This window comes from Aegilops tauschii, chromosome 7 (assembly GCF_002575655.3).
Source record: "Aegilops tauschii subsp. strangulata cultivar AL8/78 chromosome 7, Aet v6.0, whole genome shotgun sequence".
NCBI classification, from domain to species: Eukaryota; Viridiplantae; Streptophyta; class Magnoliopsida; order Poales; family Poaceae; genus Aegilops; species Aegilops tauschii.
The window spans coordinates 564,946,066-564,970,022 of NC_053041.3; the positions used below are offsets into that span (position 1 = coordinate 564,946,066).

At 44.2% G+C, this 23,957-nt stretch overlaps 2 protein-coding genes across 2 annotated transcripts; both read left to right on the forward strand.

The window, feature by feature from the left end:
- The first annotated feature begins 2,779 nt into the window (after positions 1 to 2,779).
- Positions 2,780 to 6,480, forward strand: LOC109779671 (cytochrome P450 CYP72A616). The gene is made up of 5 exons (XM_020338322.3): positions 2,780 to 3,299; positions 3,954 to 4,174; positions 4,271 to 4,515; positions 4,949 to 5,327; positions 5,571 to 6,480. The coding sequence occupies exons 1-5, from the start codon at positions 2,984 to 2,986 to the stop codon at positions 5,994 to 5,996; spliced, it is 1,587 nt and encodes a 528-aa protein (XP_020193911.1). The 5' UTR covers positions 2,780 to 2,983; the 3' UTR covers positions 5,997 to 6,480.
- A 1,745-nt stretch (positions 6,481 to 8,225) lies between these two features.
- Positions 8,226 to 11,045, forward strand: LOC109779670 (cytochrome P450 CYP72A616). Its single transcript, XM_020338321.3, has 5 exons — positions 8,226 to 8,742; positions 9,116 to 9,336; positions 9,490 to 9,734; positions 9,945 to 10,323; positions 10,467 to 11,045. Exons 1-5 carry the CDS (start codon positions 8,433 to 8,435, stop codon positions 10,890 to 10,892), a joined length of 1,581 nt encoding a protein of 526 aa, XP_020193910.1. The 5' UTR covers positions 8,226 to 8,432; the 3' UTR covers positions 10,893 to 11,045.
- Positions 11,046 to 23,957: the final 12,912 nt, after the last annotated feature.

Sequence of the window (23,957 nt, forward strand, 5' to 3'; positions counted from 1 at the left end):
TCACGGCAAGTCGCATCACTAATGTCTGCTGCCAAAAGGTCGCAAGCATGGTCTCAACATCCGAGTCGTCCGAATCGGGCGAATCGGAGAGCAAGAACTTCTCGCACGGGCTCAATTTCATCTACATGCATACCGGCGCGTCAACCAACTATACCGCTCGCAAATATCACAAAGCAAACACTAACCGGCGGCGAATGCGGCGGGTGATCCCGGGCGGGCGACGAGGGGCGGGCTCGACGGTGGTCGATCCCCGGCGGCGGCGGCGACGAGGGGCGGCTCTTCTCGCCGGATCCGGGGGGGTCTGTGCAGCGTATCGGCGCTGGAGGGTGGGGGACAGCCCCGGCGCGATTCTGCCCGCAGATCTGGCCGGAATCACCGACCACGGACGGGCGGAAGCAAAGGCGGTTGGCGGCGGAAGGAGGTGGGGAAAGGCGCGCGGGCTGAAATGTCCCTCCCGCCAACTGCTTCTCTGTGATTTTTTTTGAAACTATGATGATTTTTATAGCAGATTCGGAAACTATACTCCCTAATGCATAAAAATCGAAACTATGACCCCGTCGGCCTTCTGTTGGCCGAAGAGGGACTTTTCGTCCTACCATTGGCTGAAGTGGGCTCTTCAGCCTCCCGTTGGCCGAAGAGTGCCAAGCTGGGCCGAAGATAGTATCTTCGGCTTCCCGTTGGCCGAAGAGCACTCTTCGGCTTCCTGTTGGCCGAAGAGTGTCAGAGGCACAAAATGTAACTAATATGGCCTCAAATGAAAAAGTTATCAACATGAAAAATCTTCGTCTCGTCGAAGCAGTTGATTTTGATATAAAAAATGTCTTAATCCGAGGTCGTATGCAATCTGTAGAGCCAAAACAAGGTCAGGGGCAGAAGCTGCAGAGTTACTTCGGACAGATCGAATGGATGTCAGAAAATTTGTCACGGGACACCCAGTGCACTCGGTGAGACCATGTGGAATACGAAAGAGCACACAAGTTTGGTCATGTTCACTCGGTGAGACCGAACCAAACCACTCGGAGGCTCCGAAAAATTGCCAAAGATTTTTGGATAGAATTTTTAGTCCTTTTATTGTACGGGAAGTCCAGCCGCCTCATAAATCGATGTGGGCATTGTTCGTCTGCACCGGGAAGACACATGCCGGCATTGAAGAAACGTCTCTATTGCGATGGCAGGAATTGAGACCAAACCAAAATATTCCACACGGTCTCACCGAGTGCACCGGGTGTCCCGTGACAAATTTTCTGACATCCATTCGGTCTGTCCGAATTAACTCTGCAGCTTCTGCCCCTGACCTTATTTTGACTCTACAGGTTGCATACGACCTCAGATTAAGACGACTTTTATATCAAAATCAACCGTTTTGACCAGACGAAGATTTTTCTTGTTGATAACTTTTTCATTTAAGGTCATCCTAATTGCGTTTTGTGCCCCTGACACTCTTCGGCCAACGGAAAGCCGAAGAGTGCTCTTCGGCCAACGGGAAGCCGAAGATACTATCTTCGGCCCAGCTGGGCACTCTTCAGCCAACGGGAGGCTAAATAGCCCACTTCGGCCAACGGTAGGCCGAAAAGTCCCTCTTCGGCCAATAGAAGGCCGACGGGGTCATAGTTTCGATTTTTATGCATTAGGGCGTATAGTTTCCGAATTTGCTACAAAAATCATCATAGTTTTTAAAAAATCCTTCTCTGTGATGCAGGGTGCCGCAGCGGCGAGGGGGAATCCGCGTATTCGCGGGTTGGGGCCGAGATTTTGCCGCGCCCCTCAAAAATTTTTGCGGGCCGGCCGCCTTTGCCTGGCCTGTTCGGGCGGGATTTTCCGCGTGGAACCGCATTTGGCAGTTATTTTGCGGACCGGGGCCGGATGCGGGGTCTGCTAGAGTTGCTCTAAGGCCTTGTACAATGCTAGGTGCTTAGGAAGGTGCTTAGAAAAATAAACCGGTTTTTTTTGAAGCACCGATGCCTATTTCTAGAGAAGAGACGCCTAGTTAAGCAACAATCCCGTCGTTTGCTTCCAGCCTTTTCCTCTAAATTTGATATACTTCAAAAACGAACCACTCTTTTCAGTATGAATGGGATCACTCTCCCATTCTTTCCGGCTAGGGCAGCAGCTAGACCCATATCTTTTGATGACTTCATAATATTGAATTGATTCAGTATTATCAGAATGCAAGCCTATCATGTATAAATAAGCATCGATGCTTAAGAAAAGTCCGATTTATTTCTTCAAGCATCTTCCCTAAACACCTTGCATTGTATAAGGCCTAATTAAGCGTTTACCCTGTACAAATAAGCACCGGTGCTTAAGAAAAGCCTGTTTTATTTCTTCATACATCTCTTCTAAGTACCTTGCATTGTACAAGGCCTAGTGGTTTGAAGGATGCTTCAAACTGTTTGAAGCTACTCGTACACTTCACGTCGTTAAACGGTTTGGCGTGTATCAGATTCACATATAAGTTTTCGAGGGGTCAGTGAACGAATTAAGTTTTCGAAAGCGTCATTTAGTAAAAGTAAGTAAAACAGATGCCCCGTCCATACCAAACGTGGCTTGCAGCAGGGGCCGCGTTTCTCCCCACCCCGCGCAACCGGAGGAGCCGCGATCAGGGGCGCGCACGACAAACAAGCCTGACGGAAGTGCTTCCATCACCGCCACTGAGAGCTTGCATGCCAAGGCGAGCTTCCCTTGGCCCGGAGCTCCCCGTGACGTAACGCCTGACGGCATGACCGAGACCCGCCGGATTATTGTAGATTTGATCGACTGACGAGCGTGCGACCACACTGTCACAGCTAGCTCAGCGCTTCAATGCGTGAGATCCAAGTAGCATACGCCTCTGGATTCTAGAAGGATAATAATCAACTATTACAGGCTTACAGCATAGCAGTACGTGTCACGCCAGCCGACATGTATTTAACCCCTACCACCACAGCCCACACATGTACGAGCGGCCGTGCTTCTCCCGGATTTCCTCTCCTCCACCGTACCGATGGCGACTGAGGGCCTCCGGATGCTGCTGGCGGACGCCGCTCGCTCTCCGTGGAGCGTCGCCGGCGCCGCGGCGGCCGTGGCGCTGCTGTGGTTCGCCGCCTGGGTCCTGGAGTGGGCGTGGTGGACGCCGCGGCGGCTGGGCCGGGCGCTGCGGGCCCAGGGAATCAGGGGCACCCGGTACCGCCTCTTCACCGGCGACATACCGGAGAACGCCCGGTGCAACGCTGTGGCCCGGTCGCGGCCCATGCCGCGAGGTGACCACGACATCGCCCCTCGCGTGCTGCCCATGTTCTCCAACGCCATTAAGGAGCACGGTAAGCTTTTCAGTCCTGATGAAATCCTGAAGTTCTTCATTTTTGTTACTCCCTCCGTTCGAAATTACTCGTCCAAAAAATGAATGTATCTAGATGTATTTTAGTTGTAGATACATTCATTTTTGTGACAAGTAATTCCGAACAGAGGGAGTACATCAGAAGGAGTAGTACTTGCGCTTTGAGCCGAGCATGTGTTTGTTGGGAGATTAACTTAAACTGGGCTGCACACTAACAGTTGTCGGAACTTCTTTTCAGACGCTTTCAACTTTCCTGATATAAAAACCATGTGCTCAATCTAAGCCATTGCTACAGTCAAGTTAACGTGGGACCCACATGTCATAATTCTTCTTAACTGACCAATAAAAGCAATTTCGTTTTTTTTTTGTGACCCATTAGTCCTAGATTTGTGGTTTTGTGGTACCACAGCCCCAAAAGTAGTGTATTTGTGCAATCTCTCCTTTCTATTCTTCCAGGGATGTGCTCTGAATCTCTCATACACTACATAGCATGTTCGGTATGAAAGACAGAAGTCATATGTTTGTGGGATATTTCATATTTGTGGGCATGCATCTTGCACTTCAATTGTCATATCACAAAATATCTTTCTCACATTTTTTTAACAGAACAGAATATCTACTGTATTTACGAATGCAGGGAAAGTGTCCTTCACTTGGTTTGGCCCAACGCCAAGGGTGATGATTCCAGACCCAGAATTAGTGAGAGAAATTCTGTCCAACAAGTTTGGACACTTCGGCAAACAGAGGAGCACCCGTATTGGGAAGCTGCTAGCCAACGGGCTTGCAAATCATGAGGGTGAGAAATGGGCAAAGCACCGAAGAATCCTAAATCCTGCATTTCACCATGAGAAGATAAAGGTAAAATTTCTCAGTTTGAGTACAACATGCATGGGTAATGCAGGATAATGCGTTCTTTGCAATTTGCATAGGCTGACAGCAATGTTCCGTTTGCAGAGGATGCTGCCAGTTTTTTCTGCCTGTTGCGAAGAAATGATTACAAGATGGGAGAATTCGATGTCCGCTGACGGATCATGTGAGATTGACTTCTGTCCTGAGTTCCAGAATCTTACCGGAGATGTCATCTCGAGAACAGCATTTGGTAGCAATTTTCAGGAGGGTATGAAAATATTCCAGCTGCAAGGGGAGATGGGTGAACGGCTAATACAAGCTTTTCGGACATTTTTTATCCCAGGTTATTGGTAAGTTCTTTTCTTGCACAGAAAACAAAAAAATCCATCTACTTGCAGACAATGAGTACTTATAAACTTTATATCACAAGCTCATAACGTTTCTAGCAAATGGAGTAGTGCACTGCATACATGGTCTGGCATTTGACGAAAAATAGGTATTTTTGGCACATGCAGTTTAACTCCTCTTAGAGATGCTCAAATGAATTTTGAAAGGAAACTACTAGACTTTTTTTATAAAGTGAAGAGTTCATTGAACCCCCGCAAAAAAAAAGAAAAAAAAAGGAGTTCATTGAAAAAAAATGGCTGATCAAAGGAACATTTTGTCTTTCCATGGTAAAGATAAATAGTACTCCATCTGTAAACTAATATTAGACCTTTTAGATACGGAGGGAGTAGCAATCAAGATTTTCTTTCAAATGCTGACATGTCAGAACATTTTCAGGTTCTTCCCAACAAAGAACAACAGAAGGATGAGAGCAATTGATCGTGAGATCCGCATGATTCTGCGAGGCATTATTGGGAAAAAGGAAAGAGCTATTAAAAATGGTGAAGCTAGCAGTGATGACTTGTTAGGATTGCTGTTGGAGTCAAATATGCAACAATCAAATGGGAAGGCAAAACTAGGACTGAGTATTGAAGATATAATTCAGGAATGCAAGCTATTTTACTTTGCAGGTATGGAGACAACATCAGTCTTGCTCACATGGACACTAATTGTGCTAAGCATGCACCCAGAGTGGCAAGAGCAGGCAAGAGAGGAAGTGTTGCATCACTTTGGAAGAACCACACCAGATTTTGAGAACTTGGGTCGCCTTAAGATTGTAAGTGCGAAATTGATGATAATGTGATGTTTTAAGTTAGAATGGTTGGAATAACGTTCTGGATCTTGTGTGGAATAACGTTCCATACGATTAAAATTGTACTACATATATCTCCATATACATGTGAGTGAAAACAAATACTGATGAATTAAAATAATTTTTCTTGGAGCAAAATAGGATAATGTATATTTTATGTCTAGAATGGTTGGAGTAATGTTGTTGATCTTGTGTGTTTTTTTGCAGGTAACAATGATTTTTTATGAGGTTCTTAGGTTGTACCCGCCCATAACCTTCCTTACGAGAAGAACTTACAAGGCAATGGAGCTTGGCGGCATCAAATATCCGGCAGGCGTGAACCTTATGCTGCCCATTCTCTTTATCCACCATGACCCTGATATTTGGGGAAAAGACGCAAGGGAATTCAATCCACAGAGGTTTGCTGATGGCATCTCAAATGCAGCGAAACATCCGGCGGCGTTCTTTCCTTTTGGAGGGGGTCCTCGGATATGCATCGGCCAGAACTTTGCATTGCTGGAAGCAAAGATGGCTTTGAGCATCATCCTCCAGCGCTTCTCGTTCGAGCTCTCGCCGTCCTACGTCCATGCACCGTACACCGTGATAACCCTGCAGCCGCAGCACGGTGCTCAGATTAGGCTGAAGAAGATATGAGCATGCTTTATCATGGGGCAGTGAATGTTAGCTTTTGGCTGAAAAGACATAGCAATTAGTTCATGTTGTAGTCGCAAAAAAAAAAAAAACACAGGTTTACTTTTATGTACTCTTTTTTGAAATAACTGAGCGAATTGAAATAGTAGTTTCAGTTGAATTAGTCGTTTGCTTCAGTTCATAATAGTACTGCAGGTCTGTAACTTTTTTCCATTCAATGGAACTCCTATCATGATACTCGCAGAGAAAAAATATCCTTTTATCAGGCTGCAGAAAAGATGACACTGAAAAGTCTTTCTTACACTGGCGTTGTTTACCAGAAATTGTCTGCATTATAACGCTGCTCAATCGAAACTCAGCATGAATCAAAGGGAGAAAAACAAACCTGGGGATAGTTGTTTCATGTATGCACTCAAGAACAATTAGAATACAGATAAAACTCAAGAATGCCCTTCATAGATCAAATTCGAAGCTTAAAAAACCCAACTGGACAAAAAAGAATGATATCCCACTATACAACGATTGTAGGTGTATGCCTTTTGTCTATCAAGTTGACAAACTGCTAGTATTCGTGAAAAAAGGGAAATTGCTCCTCTACCATTCTGAAAGATCAATTTCTCTTATCTCACGCACACAAACCAAATACATATGTAAACTGGGAAGTTATAGGTTAATTTGCGAAAACTTTGATGTATTTCCATGCAACACAGGAGCAGCAGCTAAAATTTACATATTACAGTTTTTTTCCAAGGGACCAAGGATTACAATCTTTTCACGGGTATGAATCCTACACAAACAATTGGACATTCATGCACCGTTGTTCTAGCATTTGCGCAAAAGAGACTTACACACTGGTTTAGCTGACTGGTATGCAACTGAGTTTAAATGCAAAAAGTCACCACAATAACGGTATCATTAGCAAAAAATCACCCCTTTACAATCTGTGGCAAACATCACCGTACGCAAAGACCGACAATGGCAAACAATACTAATGATAAATGCTAATTGCTTTGATGACGTCACTAATTGTTTGAGCCCGTCCTTCGGACTAAGTTGGCAAAAAAGGTGCCACCAGGGCACCTGTTGAGCGTGCATTGGAGCTGTGCCAGTCCGCCGTATGTGGGCATGGCGCTGGCTTGCAGAGCCATCTCCACCGTCCTCCTCCACCTCCTTCCCTACCGCTACCGGCCAGGGTCGCACGGAAGCCACCCAGGACCAACGCCACGATGGTCTAGTGTCTGCACGCGAGCCCTCCCATCTGCTCCCCTCCTTCCTACCCGACGCGCTGCACCGCCTAGACGATGAATAGGTCATTGCTGCAGGGCAATAACACATGGCGATTCCAATTTGGCGCTTCAGGCGCCCGTTTGTATGCATTTTGCAAACTGCAAACGGGTCCTTGAAGTTCCTCCGCGCCGGGCCGGCCCAAACCGCCTTCTGTTATCTATTTATCGAAAACGCAAAAAACTTAGCGCTGCACTGACCACACGGCCACTTAGCCCGACCTAATAAGTTGTAGCTTTTTTCATATTTTCTTCTTTCTTCTTTCCTTTTTCCTTCTTTCTTTTTTTCCTTTTTCCTTTTCCGTTTTTTCTTTTTTTCTTCTTCTTCCTTATTCGATGAGAAGAACTCAATTTTGTGAACTTATTTTTCAAATCGATGCATTTTTTTTATGAACTTGTTTTTCAAACGATGAACTTTTTTAACTCCGATTAATTTTTTTTCAAATTTGATAAACTTTTTTTCGAATTTCTCATTTTTTTAAGTTTCTGAACTTTTTTTCAAATCCATGAACACTTTTGAATTCACAATGTTTTTTGATTTTTTGCGTATTATTTTGTAAAGTCAATGGTTGACTAGTCAACTGGTCAACCGCGACCTTCCAAATCGATCAAACGACCAAAGCGGGCGGGGGGAACTGGCGAGGATGGTCGAGCGATTTGGGCCAGCCCACGATCGTGGGCGCGTGAGCGCGGTAACCGGCGCCAACAGCGCCGATTAAGGAGCTCCCAATAAACATTTTACCGGGCCGGCCCTGAAGCCGATGCACCCGTCACTACCATCTTTTTGCCCTTCTTTCTGTTATCCATTGAGAACTTGCAGGCGGGTTTCCCGTGACGTATTGCCTGACCGAATTATTGTAGAATTGATCGGTTGACGAGTGCAACCATACTACTTTAGTCAGCTGATGAGCTCATTCCTTCATGGCCGGCCCCGCCGGCGCATGCGGCCAAGGAAATCTGAGCATGCAAGGGCGACACGCGGTCATGCAAGCAAATCCTGTGCCTCGCAAGTTCCTCCGTGACCGTGATCACCAGGGCCACTCGGCTCTGGCTTCTAGAAGAAGGATAATACTCCACTAGACTAGCATACCTACGCGTCAAGCCAACCGGCCCGTACTTAACTCCAGCACTGGTTTTCCTCTCCTTCACTGAACTGATGGCGACCGAAGGTCTCCGGATGCTGCTGGGGGACGCCTCTCCGTGGAGCATCGCCGGCGCCGCGGCGGCCGTGGCGCTGCTGTGGTTAGCCGCCTGGATCCTGGAGTGGGCGTGGTGGACGCCCCGGCGGCTGGGCCGGGCTCTGCGGGCCCAGGGCCTCCGGGGCACCCGGTACCGCCTCTTCACCGGCGACGTGCCGGAGAACGCCCGGCTCAGCAGGGAGGCCCGGCTGCAGCCCATGCCGCGCGGCTCCCACGACATCACCCCTCGCGTGCAGCCCATGTCCTGCAACGTCATCAAGGAGCATGGTGAGTTCTCCAGTCGCGAAATTCACAAGTTTGTCACGTCAGAACAGGCAGTGTTTGCGTCTCCGAGCATGTGTTTTTAGGTTGGAGATTAACAGTTCACAATTGTCTGAACTTCTTTTGAGACGCTGTGAGCTCTGTCCATTCTTCTAGTGATGTGCTCTGAACCTCTGATACACATCATGTTTTTTTGAGATGATACACAGCATGTTCGGTATAGAAGACAAAAGTAAAACTTAAAAAGTTATATGTGTGGGATATTTGTGGAATTGTGGGCATGTATCTTGCTAGACAGGAGACACTAACAAATTATGTACAAGTTTACAACATGAACTTTGATTGTCATGTGACAAAACATCTATTTACAAAAATGCAGGGAAGATGTCCTTCACTTGGTTTGGCCCAACGCCAAGGGTGACGATTCCTGACCCGGAATTGGTGAGAGAAATTCTGTCCAACAAGTTTGGACACTACGGGAAGCAAAAGAGTAGCCGTTTTGGGAAGCTGCTAGCCGACGGGGTTGCAAGTCATGAAGGCGACAAATGGGCAAAGCACCGAAGAATCCTCAATCCTGCCTTTCACCATGAGAAGATAAAGGTACCTGTTCAATGAAATTTTGCAGCAGTAAGGGTGATGTAGGATAATGCACTCTTTGTATTTTCATTAATTAAAATTAAGTTATATACAGAACAAAAGAAAACAAACTCTTTGTGTAGATTGATAAGTGATAAGTAATGTTTCATTTTGCAGAGGATGCTGCCTGTATTTTCTGCCTGTTGCGAAGAAATGATTACAAGATGGGAGAATTCCATGCCTACTGGAGGATTATGTGAGATTGACGTGTTTCCTGAGTTCCAGAATCTAACTGGAGATGTCATCTCGAGAACAGCATTTGGTAGCAATTATCAGGAGGGAATGAAAATATTCCAGCTGCAAGGGGAGTTATGTGAACGGCTAATACAGGCTTTTCAGACACTTTTTATCCCAGGCTATTGGTAAGTTGTTTTCTTACACAAGCTGATATCATTTCAAGCAGCAAATAAGTAGTAGAAAATAGTAGCTGATTTCATACAGGCTTTTAAATGAAAGAGTTTATTGAAGAAAATAGTAGGCTGATCAAAGAAAAATTTGTCTTTTTGATGGTAAACTTAAACAGCAGCAATCAAGATTTTCTTTCCTATGCTGACATGTCAGACCATTTGCAGGTTCTTACCAACAAAAAACAACAGAAGGATGAGAGCAATTGATCGTGAAATCCGCATGATTCTACGAGGCATTATTGGGAAAAAAGAAAGAGCAATTAAAAACAATGAAGCTAGCAGCGATGATTTGCTAGGATTGCTGTTGGAGTCAAATATGCAACAAGCAAATGGGAAAGCAAATCTTGGAATGAGTATTGAAGATATAATTGAGGAATGCAAGCTATTTTACTTTGCAGGTATGGAGACAACATCAGTCTTGCTCACATGGACATTAATTGTGCTAAGCATGCACCCAGAGTGGCAAGAGCAGGCAAGGGAGGAAGTGTTGCATCACTTTGGAAGAACCAGACCAGATTTTGAGAACTTGAGTCGCCTGAAGATTGTAAGTGTGAAATTGATGCCTTGTGCACATTTTGCAGTGAAAACAAATACTCAGGAATTGAAAGGATTTTTTCCAGGATGATGTGATGTTTTAAGTCTAGAATGGCCGGAGTAATGTTCTTGATATTGTGTATTGTTTTGCAGGTAACCATGATTTTGTATGAGGTTCTTAGGTTGTACCCGCCAGCAATCTTCCTTGCGAGAAGAACTTACAAGGCAATGGAGCTTGGTGGCATCAGATATCCGGCAGGGGTGAACCTTATGTTGCCCCTTATCTTTATCCACCATGATCCCGATATTTGGGGAAAAGACGCAAAGGAATTCAATCCACAGAGGTTTGCTGATGGCATCTCGAATGCGGCAAAGCATCCGGCGGCGTTCTTCCCGTTTGGAGGGGGTCCTCGGATCTGCATCGGACAGAACTTTGCGTTGCTGGAAGCAAAGATGGCTCTGAGCACCATCCTCCAGCGCTTCTCGTTCGAGCTCTCGCCGTCGTACATCCACGCACCGTACACCGTGTTAATCCTGCAGCCGCAGCACGGTGCTCAAATTAGGCTGAAGAAGATATGAGCATGCTTTCTCATGGGGCAGAGAATTTACTTACGTACTGTGTATAGTTTAAATTTTTAGCTTTCGGCTGAATAAAAATGCAACCAGGTTTACATGTTGTGTAATTTTTTATTTTGAAACACCTGAATGAATGTAAATGTAGTTTCAGTTGAACTGTCGTTTGCATATGCTGCCCAGGCCCAGGCGATGCCCATGGTGGCGACGCCGTCCCGGGTCTAAACGGGCAACAAGCTTACAGTATCATCCTACTCCTAGAAGTTCATGGAAATAATGCGATTTGTCCAGTTAAGCACAAGGAGAGAGGAGCAGGGGAAGTACCTGGCGGCGGTGGCGGCGCAATATTGGCGGAGAAGTCCCCGGAGGCTGCGTGCGGTTGGAGTCACGCCGCAGCGGCAGAAGTAGAGCGCTGCGCTGGCTTGGAGAGCGGCATCGGAGGAGGGAGTTCGAGCTGCGGCGGCGGGAGTCGAGCGGCGGCGGAGGAGGGAGTGAAGCGACGGCGGCGGGAGTGGCCGTCAAGATCTGCTTTTTCTTTTCTTTCAAACTGTCGGTGTGGCTTTTGTTTTGCACAACCCTAACGCCCACACATGTGGTGGGAGCCAAACCCGCCCACACATGTGATGGGAGCCAAACTCGCCCACACTTCCTATAACACACAAACTATGCCATGTCACCGCATGCATGCATGTGTATTTTTTTTTGATTTTTTGTTTTTAAAATGTTTTATCTTTTAAATGAAAAATCCGATTGAAGATCCGTTTTCACCATTAATTCCCTCGCGACGAGATTTTCGAAACTAGATCTCATATCAATATATTTCGACGAATTTTTTTGGTTAAAAGTTGTCGTGTCTATTGCATATGAATTGCCATGATGTTTACACTAAAGTTGCCATGATATGTTTAAGCTATTTCCTTCTACATTTAGAAATAAATTTTGACATATTATAAAACGAGGGAATTAAGAAACTAAACCTGCCATGCACCATAAACTAAAATTGCCATGATACATGCACTTAAAATTGTCATGGTTCATAAAAAAAATATTTTCATGGTCAAAGTACTGGAATTGTCATCATCAGAAAACTAAAATTGCCATGATCTACAAACTAAAATTGCCACATGGCAACTTTAGTTTAAGCACTATGGCGACTACAGTGTAAACATCATGGCAACTTTTGGGCAAAATTTTTTTCATCAAAACATATCAACATGGGGTCTAGTTTTGAAGATCTCATCGAGACGGATTTAATGATGAAAACGGATTTTTAATTCGCTTTTTTAATTAAGAGATAAAACATTTTTAAGCCAAAAACCAAAAAGATTTCTGCTGATGTCATTTGTTCATACGTGGCAAAATAAGTGGTGATGGAGGCGTGTGGGCGATGTGCAAACGCCCACACGTGTGGGCGTTAGCCAAATCAACCACACGCCTCCATCGCCGTTCAATAGTTTCTGCACGAATCTTGGCACGTTTTGGCTGATTTTGTGTGCCACGTAGGACAAGTCGCGTGTGTGGTGTGTGAGAAAGTTCGCCCACACGCCGGTTGCCTCTCCGCGGTCAACGGTTGCCACTCGGTGGCGTGCGGTGGAACTGCTTTGCGCCCGCACGCCACGCCCGACTGCGGTTGCCGTCAACCACGTCGCGCACTTCGCCCCCCTCCTCTCACGGTTCCATTTACTTTCCACTTCATTACTCACCCAACCCACCCCGTAGTTCATTCGATTGGAAGAGAAGGCGAGAGGAGAAGGCGACGGCGGAGGCGGAACAGTCGACGGCATTCGCGGCCGTCAGTTGGACTCGCCGGACCGGAGCGTCTTCGCCGGAGTGCCTGCAGATTGAAGGTAATGCTCCTTCCCTCGCTCACATTCCTTGCCTGCATTCTCCCCTCTCCTCCGTGGTCAATGTTCCGCTCGAGATTCATCGAGATTCAGGCGGATTCGCGATGCTCCGGCATTCCCGCCGGCGGCGGAGTCCTGTGCTTGCCGTTTTGGGTGACATTGCGCAGTTTCGTCGCCGCCGCAGTGGCTGTCATGCCGGTGTGGCTCGGCTTGTCCGCAGCCACATCCTGGTTCCGCCTTGGGATTGAGCCGGCGTTTTTCTAGTCGTTAGTTATGTATTGTCTCGAAATGCTATTTGCGATTAGTGCAGGAAGTTTTTTGTTGATGAATTTCAGGTTATGATAGTTGCCAATGAACCCTAGATCTAGGTTGTTATATTTCAAAGTGTAGTATGAAGGTAGTCATGGCAGTTTCAGTAACTATCTGCACTGGATGGCAACTAATTTCCTGATCAACTGTGTCAGTTGCCACAAATATGTTTTCCATGTGGCAACTAGTTTTTGTGAACACACCCTGGCTGTTGCCATGCTGTAGGCATGTTAAAGTGTAGTATATAGGTAGTCATGACAGTTTCAGCAACTATGTGCACTGGATGACAACTAATTTCCTATAAAACTGTTTCAGTTGCCACAAATATGCTTTCCATGTGGCAAGTATTTCTGTGAACACACTATGGCTGTTGCCATGCTGTAGACATGATAATGTGGCAAATTCACTGTACTATAGACTCAATTTTTGTGTTTTGCCATGGTGACTTGTGATATCTGAACATATTTGGCCGTATTACATGGCAACTCATGTTTAATATGAGGTCAGTGTGTGAATTGCCACATTACAGGTTGTTCAGTGGATTTTTACAGCACCTTTTGAATTGTCTTGCATTTTAACATGGCAATTTCAACATAGTACATTTGCCTTCGAACATATGGCAACTCATTTTTGTATGAGGACAGGGTGTGAGTTTGCCACATTATATGTTTGTGCAGTGGAATATTTGTGCCTTTCTTTTGTACTATCTTGTGCTAACATGGCAACTTCAACATTTTGTTTTAAGTGCCTTATGATCTGTACATTTTTCAAATGAAGCCAACGTGTGTTTAGTTGCCACATTTCTTGTTGGACAATCATAGGGGGTGTGGGTGTTTACATGATATTGCCTAATCTTTTTGCTACTTTCAATTGAGCCCATGTGGCCAGTACATTCTGTCAGGTGGCAACTGCTTACTTCATACTTTCATTTTCACCCTGACATTTTGCTTTGTTCTTACCTCAGCACAATGGCTCGCGGCGACCATCAAGACGACGATGATGATTTCATGGAGTTACCGCAGCAGAATCGCGCAACTGGACAGACAAAAGATGGCGATGAGGTAACTTTTCCACCCCCCATATGTTTTGAATGTCACATTTAGTTCGCAATCATCTGTTAGGAACTAAATTTTCATGATACTGAAACATGGCAACAAATGATCATTTGTCTGTTTTTGCAGAAGAAGAAACATTATCGCAATAGGGCTTCACAGGAACGCCTGACTATAATGACCGAGGGATTTACCGATGATCAGAAGGGAGTTGCTGCTGAGATGGGGATGCAGGCTCTCATGGACGTTCGGTGCAAGAACCTAGTGAACCCTGTATGCGACTGGCTCGATGAGACTTACGATCCCGCCTCCAGGGAATTTGTGATTCCGGGACGTGGAAGACTCCTGTTGGACGAGGAATCCGTGGTCTGCACTTTGGGTGTGGCCCGTGGAGAAATCAAAGTCTCGTATGAGGCCAATAATAAGACTGAGGAAATATCGTTTGCCCGTTTGTTTCCTGGGATGACATCCATGCCGAACACGACTGTGTTGGCAAATTTGCTGGAGGGCATGAAAACCCATGGCGAGGTTTTTAAGATGAAGCTACTCATGTACCTTATCTCAGCTGTTTTTGCGCCTACCACATCTCTTCGCCCATGCAACAAATGCTTCCCCATCCTGGTGAATGATCTATCTCTACTCCTTTATTCCTTCAATCTTTTTGACTCCGATGTCATCTGTAAGCTAGTTACTGCCAGTTATTTGATGTTTTTTTCATTTGATTACTGATGCGGCAACTTCTTTGTCCTGAAATTTGTGTCGTGCAGGCCAAGCTGAAAGATGTGAAGAACATGAATTGTTGTAAGTTCATCGCGGACTTCCTGCATGATGCATTCTCAAACAAGATGTACCAGAAGGGTTGTCGACTCCATTTAATGGTATTCTTTCCATACTCCTTTGCAAACACTCTTACCACGTTGAATGTTTTCCCAAATCAACATGTCAGCTGTTGATAACTGTGAACCGTACAAGATCATGCATGGCAACCCGTTTTGTTTTCATTTGTTTGTATATGATTTTTGTTTACGTGTGAAGGCGACTTTTTGTTTAATCCATGGCATCCGTGGTTGCTCCCTACAAGGCAATATCATTTGTCAACAACATACAAAAAAATCATTTCATACATCCACTATCTGTTCATACAATATGCATCGCAACCATGATGTTGACCTTGTTGCAACTATCATCACAACAAGATGCAACTGCCATCACATTTTTTGTTGCCATGTTGCATTTTTCATTCGGCAAACACATGGCAACTGGAGTGGATACAACATGGCAACTGCAGTTCAACCCACATGGCAACTTCAGTTGTTGTCACATGGCAACTACAGTGCATTACACCTGGCAACTGCAGTTGCCTCCACACGGCAACTCCCTAATTCTGCACCTACATTTCACATTCTACACCCTTTCTTTACACAATTAACTTGATGGCAACTAACACATTGTACATCATGATGGCAACTCTTTTTTTCTTCATCCCCATCAACTTGATGACTGCAGGAATACACAGTAGCTTCTTTTTTAACATAGCATGATGACAACTGACATATTTTTTCCTTTTTATTGTGTACACCAGCTGATGTACGTCGATCGTCTTGATCTGTCCACCATTGACTTTACTGGGATAGGAGGTCCGCCACCTCCACATAAGTTTGCTGTCTCTGCGTGGACGTACAATGCTGTCAAGGCTGTGCTTGCCACAGACAAGATGACTGATAAGAAATATGGGAAACTACATGTTAGTTCTGCCTCCTTTTTTGCACGGCATTCTTCAATTTTCGATGCTACATAACATATGAAAAAAATCCCCATATGGTAACTGTTTGTGGCTAACAAGATATGAATACCCTTGTTAGCCATGGCTGTCTGCGCATGGCACCCATGTCTGACGCCACATGGCAACTGCGCCATCCATGTTGAAATTTCCATTCTCTCCCTCTTTTTTTGCAATACATAAGCTGTTAGTTAGTGTTCCTTATTTTCTCTCTTACATCCCTAGTTGTTTTTGATGATTTCCAGCTGATGGCCAAGCATGCTATAACTACAGCGTGTTTGGTGGGCCTCAAAAATTTGGCAAGTGGATGGACGTGCACTCAGCTCCGTCTTGTCCTCCTGAGGTAATCAAGGATTTTTATTTTTCTTTTCTCAAATTGTTTTTCTCTTCTTCTTTTTTTTGATATATCTCTATGGTTGTTTTGGTTTATTTGATCCCGTTCACATGACTCCAATATGGTTGGTTACTGTTGCTTCTTGTTTCGTGCACAGGCAAGGGCACCTGTTGAGCATCTAATTGGGAAGTTTGCTTCCGGAATGACCGGCTTGCTCAGGAAGTTGGTTGAGGTTTGGACGTCCCTTAATGGCTCTGACAGCGACGCGGTTGCGAGGCAGTTCACTCCATTTGTTGCAGAACGGACACATCGGCCAACTGGTTGCCGTGGCCGATACGACTACAACAACTCCCAGGAGCTTCCTGACACGCAAGATGAACTAGATGGAGATGCTGCTCTCGACAAGGATGATGATAATGACATGGAGAACGTGCAACATGACACCGATGATGATGAGCTTGTGGAAGTTTGTGCAGGTGGTAAGAAGGGCAAGGCTGCACCAGATGTCCCCCACCGGAGAAAGTCAAAGAACAGACCACTGCGGGAGACAAGGGGGTGTCGCCCTCAAAGAGGGGGAGGGCTCCAGAGGATGTTGGGCAGGGCTCTCCTGGCAAGAGGTCTAGGACCGATCCCTTAGCTGCTAGGAGGAGGTTCGACATCCATTTTAGTGTCTTGTTTGTCTCTCCTTTTGAACAGACCGACCGCTTTTTTCCATTTTGTTTGCTAAGCGTGGCAATGATTTTCTTGACTGACACTTGGTACCTTTTTTGTCATTTTCTTACACGTGAAGTGAGGCGACAGCTGGTGGACGAGCAGTTATGAAGAAACAAGCACCAACGCCAACCCGTGTTTCTGCTCGTTTGAACAAGGGTGCCCCCATTGCTGGTGACACCCCTACCACTAGGTCATCTCCTCGTACGTCGACGTCCAACACAGGGGATCCTGTCGTGTTGGTAGACTTGAGGAAGACAGTCAAGAAGTAGGTTATCCCTGTTCTTTCAATGTCATAGTGCTCTATTTTTGCTTTTCAATGCAGCTGTCCAGCTTGCCACATGGGCTACTGCCATCAGTCCCACATGGCAACTGCTATTTTCCCATGATATCTTTTTTTACTACATGGCAACTCTTGCTTGTCCTACATGGCAACTGCTAAGTAGGCTACATGGCAATTCTTATTCTACCTATATGGCAACTACCACTTTCCATTGTCTTCCAGCCCCCTCCCCCCTACCTTGTCTTTGTGTGCTCATCCCATACCTAGTTCTGAAATGGCAGCTCTGGTACATCACACATTTTTTCATTTTTCAAGATGGCTACCAAGGCAACTATTTTTGTTTAATTTTTAACACTGTTCACGTGTTTTTTTGCAGGGTGAAGAAGATTACCACACGCGTGACCAAGCAGAACCCCAGAGACCCACTCGAACGCATACACTCAAAGCTGTCGATAGGTGGTAACTCAGATTCTCATGAGGCGCGAGTTGACAAAACTGCTGCTGCACCGTCCACTATTCCCACTAGCTCTGATGCAAGCGGCCAACCATCTCCGCCGGTTGCAGATGTGCAGGCTACAACAACAGGCATCCGCACATCTGGAAGTGATGAGTCCGTATCTGCCAGGACTGCTGAGATATTGCCCACTCTGCTGGCAATGAAGGATGCTGCTGTGAGCCATGCCACCCGATCAGCAAGTGTTGAAGTGGATGCCCCCGAGATCAACCTAAGCAAGGAAGATTCCCGCTCATCCGATACGGATTCCAAGCGCGTGGGTGGTGGCACTTCTGCGTCCATGAAAGAAGGGGCTGAGGCGACAGTTCAGACTGATATGCCATCCACAGGTGAGAGTCTTGGCACAACAGCTCCAGCTTCTGGTTTTCCATAGGTTGCTAAGGCGACCGTTTCGCGAGATGGTCTTCCACCTAGGCGTTGTAGCCCCCGCAAGCAATCAGCAGACATACCCAACGCACCAGTTGTAGCTAGGAGCAGCAGAGATGACTCTGGTTACGTGCCTGTGTCCACACTGTTCCCACCACCTGCCAAAAGCAATGTTATGGAGAAAATGGAAGACCGGAGTACAACTGACCCAGGTGGCAAGTCGGGCACGACTGATGGAGGTGAACGTCCGAAGCAGACCGCGTCTTTACCCGCCGTGGAGAACTCCAACTTAAATCTACGCACTTCTAAGCTCCCAGTCAACATTGGTGTCCCCTACAGCCCAAACAAGAAGATTGGCAAGAAAGTTGCGACTGATACCGCTGACCACACGCCCCGCCCTACTAATAAGCCTGACGATTCTGCAGCAGACGAGGCCGAAATGTTTGTTGATCTTTCACCCCCAGATTCTGCCCCGCAAGTTGTTCGTGGTCCGGCTAGTAGGCAGGAGAGGCACCCAATGGCCTTCACCCCACCGACCTTTAGCCTTGGCATCTGATAATCCCCAAGTGCAAGGAATCATCGTAGCAATTTCCAAAGGTGGAAGTGATAAGTATGGAGTGTCGAACCCACAAGGAGCTAAAGGTAAGATCAATATTCTCTCAAGCCCTATCTGCCACTGATATGACTCTACGTACACCGAACGTTTGCTTCCAACTAGCAACGAGAAATAGAACTATGTTGTGGGTATGAAGAGGATAACTTTGTATGATATCGGAGAGCTAAAATATAAAAGTAGGTGTTGTTATCATAAAGTTAGAATATATTACTAAATATTATAAATAGCGAGTGTGGAATAATGGTGGATCGGTGTGCGGAATTGTCCTAGGCAATTGTTAACAAGACCGGTAGTCGTCATTGCAATTTTATATGAGGGAGAGGCATAAGCTAACATACTTTGTCTACTTGGATCATATGCACTTATGATTGGAACTCTAGCAAGCATCCGCAACTACTAAAGATCATTAAGGTAAAACCCAACCATAGCATTAACATATCAAGTCCTCTTTATTCCCACATGCAAAAATCCCCTTACTCGGGTTTGTGTTTCAGTCACTCACCAACCCACTATAAGCGAATCATGAACGTATTGCAACACCCTACAGCGGGAATCCCTCACACTTGCGCGACACGGAGGGCACCATAGGACAGAACCAAAATAAAACATACAACTCGTACCAATCTAGATCATCAATCAACCCAAAGACAAAGGATATCTACTCAAAACATCATAGGATGGCAACACATCATTGGATCATAATATGTGGCATAAAGCACCATGTTCAAGTAGGGATTACAGCGGGGTGAGGGAGAGTGGACCGCGTAAAAGAGATGAGGATAGTGATGATGATGGTGATGTTGATGAAGACGATCACCGCAGCGATGATTCCCCTCCCGATGGCACTCCGGTGCCACCGAGAGAGAGGAGGAGAGGTTCTCCCCCGTGTGCTTCCTCCTCCATGGCCTCCCCCCTAGATGGGGAGAGGTTCTCCCTCTGGTCCTTGGCCTTCATGGCGATGATGGCCCCTCCGGGATCCTCCTCCATGGCCTCTGGTGATGATGGCCCCCTCCGGCAGGGTGCCAGAGAGGGCCTAGATTGATTTCTCGTGGCTACAGAGGCTTGCGGCGGCGGAACTCCTGATCTAGGTTAATTTTCTGAGGTTTCTGTATTTATAGGAATTTTTGGCGTCGGTCTCACGTCAAGAAGGTGCCCGAGCTGTCCACGAGGCATGCCCACGCGCCCAGGGGGTGGGCGCGCCCCTTACCCTCGTGGCAGCCTGGGACTCTTCTGGCCCAACTCCGATGCTCCGTGGTCTTCTTTTGGTCCATAAAAAATCATCAAAAATTGGCACGTCAATTGGACTCCGTTTGGTATTCCTTTTCTGCAAAACTCAAAAACAAGGAGAAAATAGAAACTGGCACTGGGCTCTAGGTTAATAGGTTAGTCCCAAAAAATCATATAAAATAGCATATAAATGCATATAAAACATCCTAGAATTATAATACAATAGCATGAATACTTCATAAATTATAGATACGTTGGAGACGTATCAGCATCCCCAAGCTTAATTCCTGCTCGTCCTCGAGTAGGTAAATGATAAAAGAAATAATTTATGAAGTGTGAATGCTAGCAAGTGCACAAGTTTGATCAATGATAATTTCACTCACTTTTTCTAGCATCAATATATGTCATAACAGTAGCTCATCATATAAAAATTTTCATGATCAAGTAACAAGCTATTCACATGTTAAAGTACAGATCATAAACTTTCTTGAAAACTAACAAACAGTGCTCTTAGTCATCAAACAATTGCAATTCATCTTATTTTCAGGAAGGGTCTATGTCAGAGCTTTGATTCAGCAAACTCCACATACTCTACTATCATTTAATCTTTCACAATTGCTAACACTCACGTGATATTTATGGGTTCAAAGTTTTAATCGGGCACAGAGAAAGATAGGGGCTTATAGATTCGCCTCCCAACCTTTTACCTCAAGGGTAATGTCAACAATAATAGTTCATGATAACTTACATCCAATTAGATATATATATCAGGATCTTTCCAACACAATGTGCTTGCCAAAGGATAAAATGTAAAAAGGAAAGGTGAAGATCACCATGACTCTTGCATAAGGTAGAAGAATAAAAGTAAAAGATAGGCCCTTCGCAGAGGGAAGCAGAGGTTGTCATGCGCTTTTATGGTTGGATGCACAAAATATTAATGCAAAAGAACGTCACTTTATGTTGCCTCTTGTGATAGAGACCTTTATTATGCAGTCCGTCGCTTTTATTTCTTCCCTATCACAAGTTCGTATTTAGATCATACATATTTATTATGCACAAAATCTTAAAGCTTATTTTCTTCGCACTAATAGATCATACATATTTAGAGAGCAATTTTTATTGCATGCACCGATGACAACTTACTTGAAGGATCTTACTCAATCCATAGGTTAGGTATGGTGGACTCTCATGGCAAAACTAGTTTGAGGGGTATTCGGAAGCACAAGTAGTATCTCTACTTGGTGCAAAGAATTTGGCTAGCATGAGAGGGAAAGGCAAGATCAACATGTTGGATGATCCATGACAATATACTTTATTTCGGATATAAGAAAACATAACCCATTACGTTGTCTTCCTTGTCCAACAACAACCTTTTAGCATGTCATATTTTAATGAGTGCTCACAATTACAAAAGATGTCCAAGATAGTATATTAATATGTGAAATCTCTCTTCCTTCAATATTCTTTCATGAATTGTTCAAGTGACCAATTCTACGTTTGCTAACTTCCAATGAGTTCACTACCTATACTTATTATGTGTGAAGTCATTACTCCCCATGTTATAAGCATATGAAACATATATAAATTCAGATTTATGACATTCAATTCATTCAACCTTTTACTCATAGGATATACGTGAAGCACGTGAGTTATTAACAAACTACTCCAAAAAGATACGAGTGAAGAACACTGAGTAGTCAAATAATTAACTAGCCATGGGAGGATTCTTTTTCATTCAATATTTCAGATCCAATGATTTTATTCAAACAGAAAGTAAAATTGAAAACACGCTCCAAGCAAAACACATATCATGTGACGAATAAAAATATAGCTCCGAGTAAGGTATACCGATAGTTTTGGAGACGAAAGAGGGGATGCCTTCCGGGGCATCCCCAAGCTTAGGTACTTGAGTCTTCCTTGAATATTACCTTGGGGTGCCTTGGGCATCCCCAAGCTTAGGATCTTTCCACTCCTTATTCTCCTCATATCGATATCTCACCCAAAGCTTGAAAACTTCAATCACACAAAACTTAACAAAACTTCGTGAGATAGGTTAGTATGATAAAGAGTAAACCATTCACTTTGGTACTGTCAAGGACAAGTTTCATAATTGTTCTCACACAATGCCTACTGTAACATATCATTTCTACAATTTATATTGAGAAATATAAGTCATAGAAACTAGAAAACAAGCAAACTATGCAATGAAAACAGAATCTGTCAGAAACAGAACAGTCTGTAATGATCTGAACATAAACCATACTTATGCTGCTCCAAAAATTATGAAATAAATTGGTGGACGTGAGGAATTTGTCTATTAATCTTCTTCAAAAATAATCAACTCAAAAGCATTCTTCCGTAAAAAATGACAGCTAATCTCGTGAGCGCAAAGTTTCTGTTTTTTACAGCAAGATCACATTGACTTTCTCCCAAGTCTTCCCAAAGGTCTTACTTGGCACTTTATTGAAACAAAAGCTATAAAACATGATTAATACAGTAGCTTAATCATTCAAACACACAAAAACAGGAAGGGTAAATATTGGGTTGTCTCCCAACAAGCGCTTTTCTTTAATGCCTTTTAGCTAGGCATGATGATTTTAATGATGCTCACATAAAAGATAAGAATTGAAACATAAAGAGAGCATCATGAAGAATATGACTAGCACATTTAAATCTAACCCACTCCCTATGCCTAGGGATTTTGTGAGCACACAATTTATAGGAACAAGAATCAACTAGCATAGGAAGGCAAAACAAGTATAACTTCAAAACTTTAAGCACATAGAGAGGAAACTTGATATTATTGCAACTCCTACAAGCATGTATTCCTCCCCATAATAATTTTCAGTAGCATCATGAATAGCAAATTTTTTCTCATAATCAATTGTAACCTCTTCCGAAATAGTGGAATCATTACTAGCTAAAGTTGGCACTCTTCCAAATCCACTTTAAATGATAGTATTATTCATGCTCCAAAAGATATAAGTGAAGTTCATGGAGCATTCTATAATTAACATAGACTAACAAATATCCAAGCTCAAAATATATAAGTGAAGCACACGAAGCATTCTATAAAACCATACTCAAAAGATTTAAGTGAAGCACAAAGAGCAATTCTATAAAGTCATACTTAAAAGATATAACTGAAGCACCTGAAGTATTCTATAAATCAACGAAGGGCTATATCATGCTAGCATGGTTCTTAAAGGAAAAACAAAAACACAAAGGACACAAATCATGTGAACAAAACAAAAACTGAGGTATACCGATATTTGTTGAAGAAGAAAGATGGGATGCCAACCGGGGCATCCCCAAGCTTAGATGCTTGAGTATCCTTTGAAATATTTACTTGGGGTGCCTTGGGCATCCCCAAGCTTGACCACTTGCCTCTCTTTATTCTTCTCATATTGATAGCTCCTCGATCTTCGAACACTTCATCCACACAAAACTTTAACAAAAACTTTGTGAGATCCGTTAGTATAATAAAGCAAATCACTACCTTTAGGTACTGTTGCAAACTTATTCTTTATTTATATTGGTGTTAAACCTACTGTATTCCAACTTCTCTATGGTTTGTACCCCCTGATACTAGCCATAGATTCATCAAAATAAGCAAACAACACGCGAAAAACAGAATCTGTCAAAAGCAGGACAGTCTGTAGTAAAATGGAAGTTTAGTAAACTTCTGTAACTCCTAAAATTATGAAATAAACTTGACAATTTTAATAATTTGTATAGAAGTAATGTGCAAAAAGTTTCAGACCCATTTGACTTCCCAGTAAAAAAATGTAAATTCACGCACTACAGCCAAAGTTTCTGTTTTTGTTCTGCACATAGTAAACAAGCAATCTAATCATCCTAAAACCAAAGCTTAGCACATTATTTTTATAATACAATGGATATACACAAGGGGATAATTATTTACAGAGAAACTTCCATGAAAAATTCTACATTGTTTCCGTGAGCATGAACACAAGTGCTCAAGGTCGACCCTCACTTCTTCAATGCATAACTTTCCAATCACTTCTCTTTTTG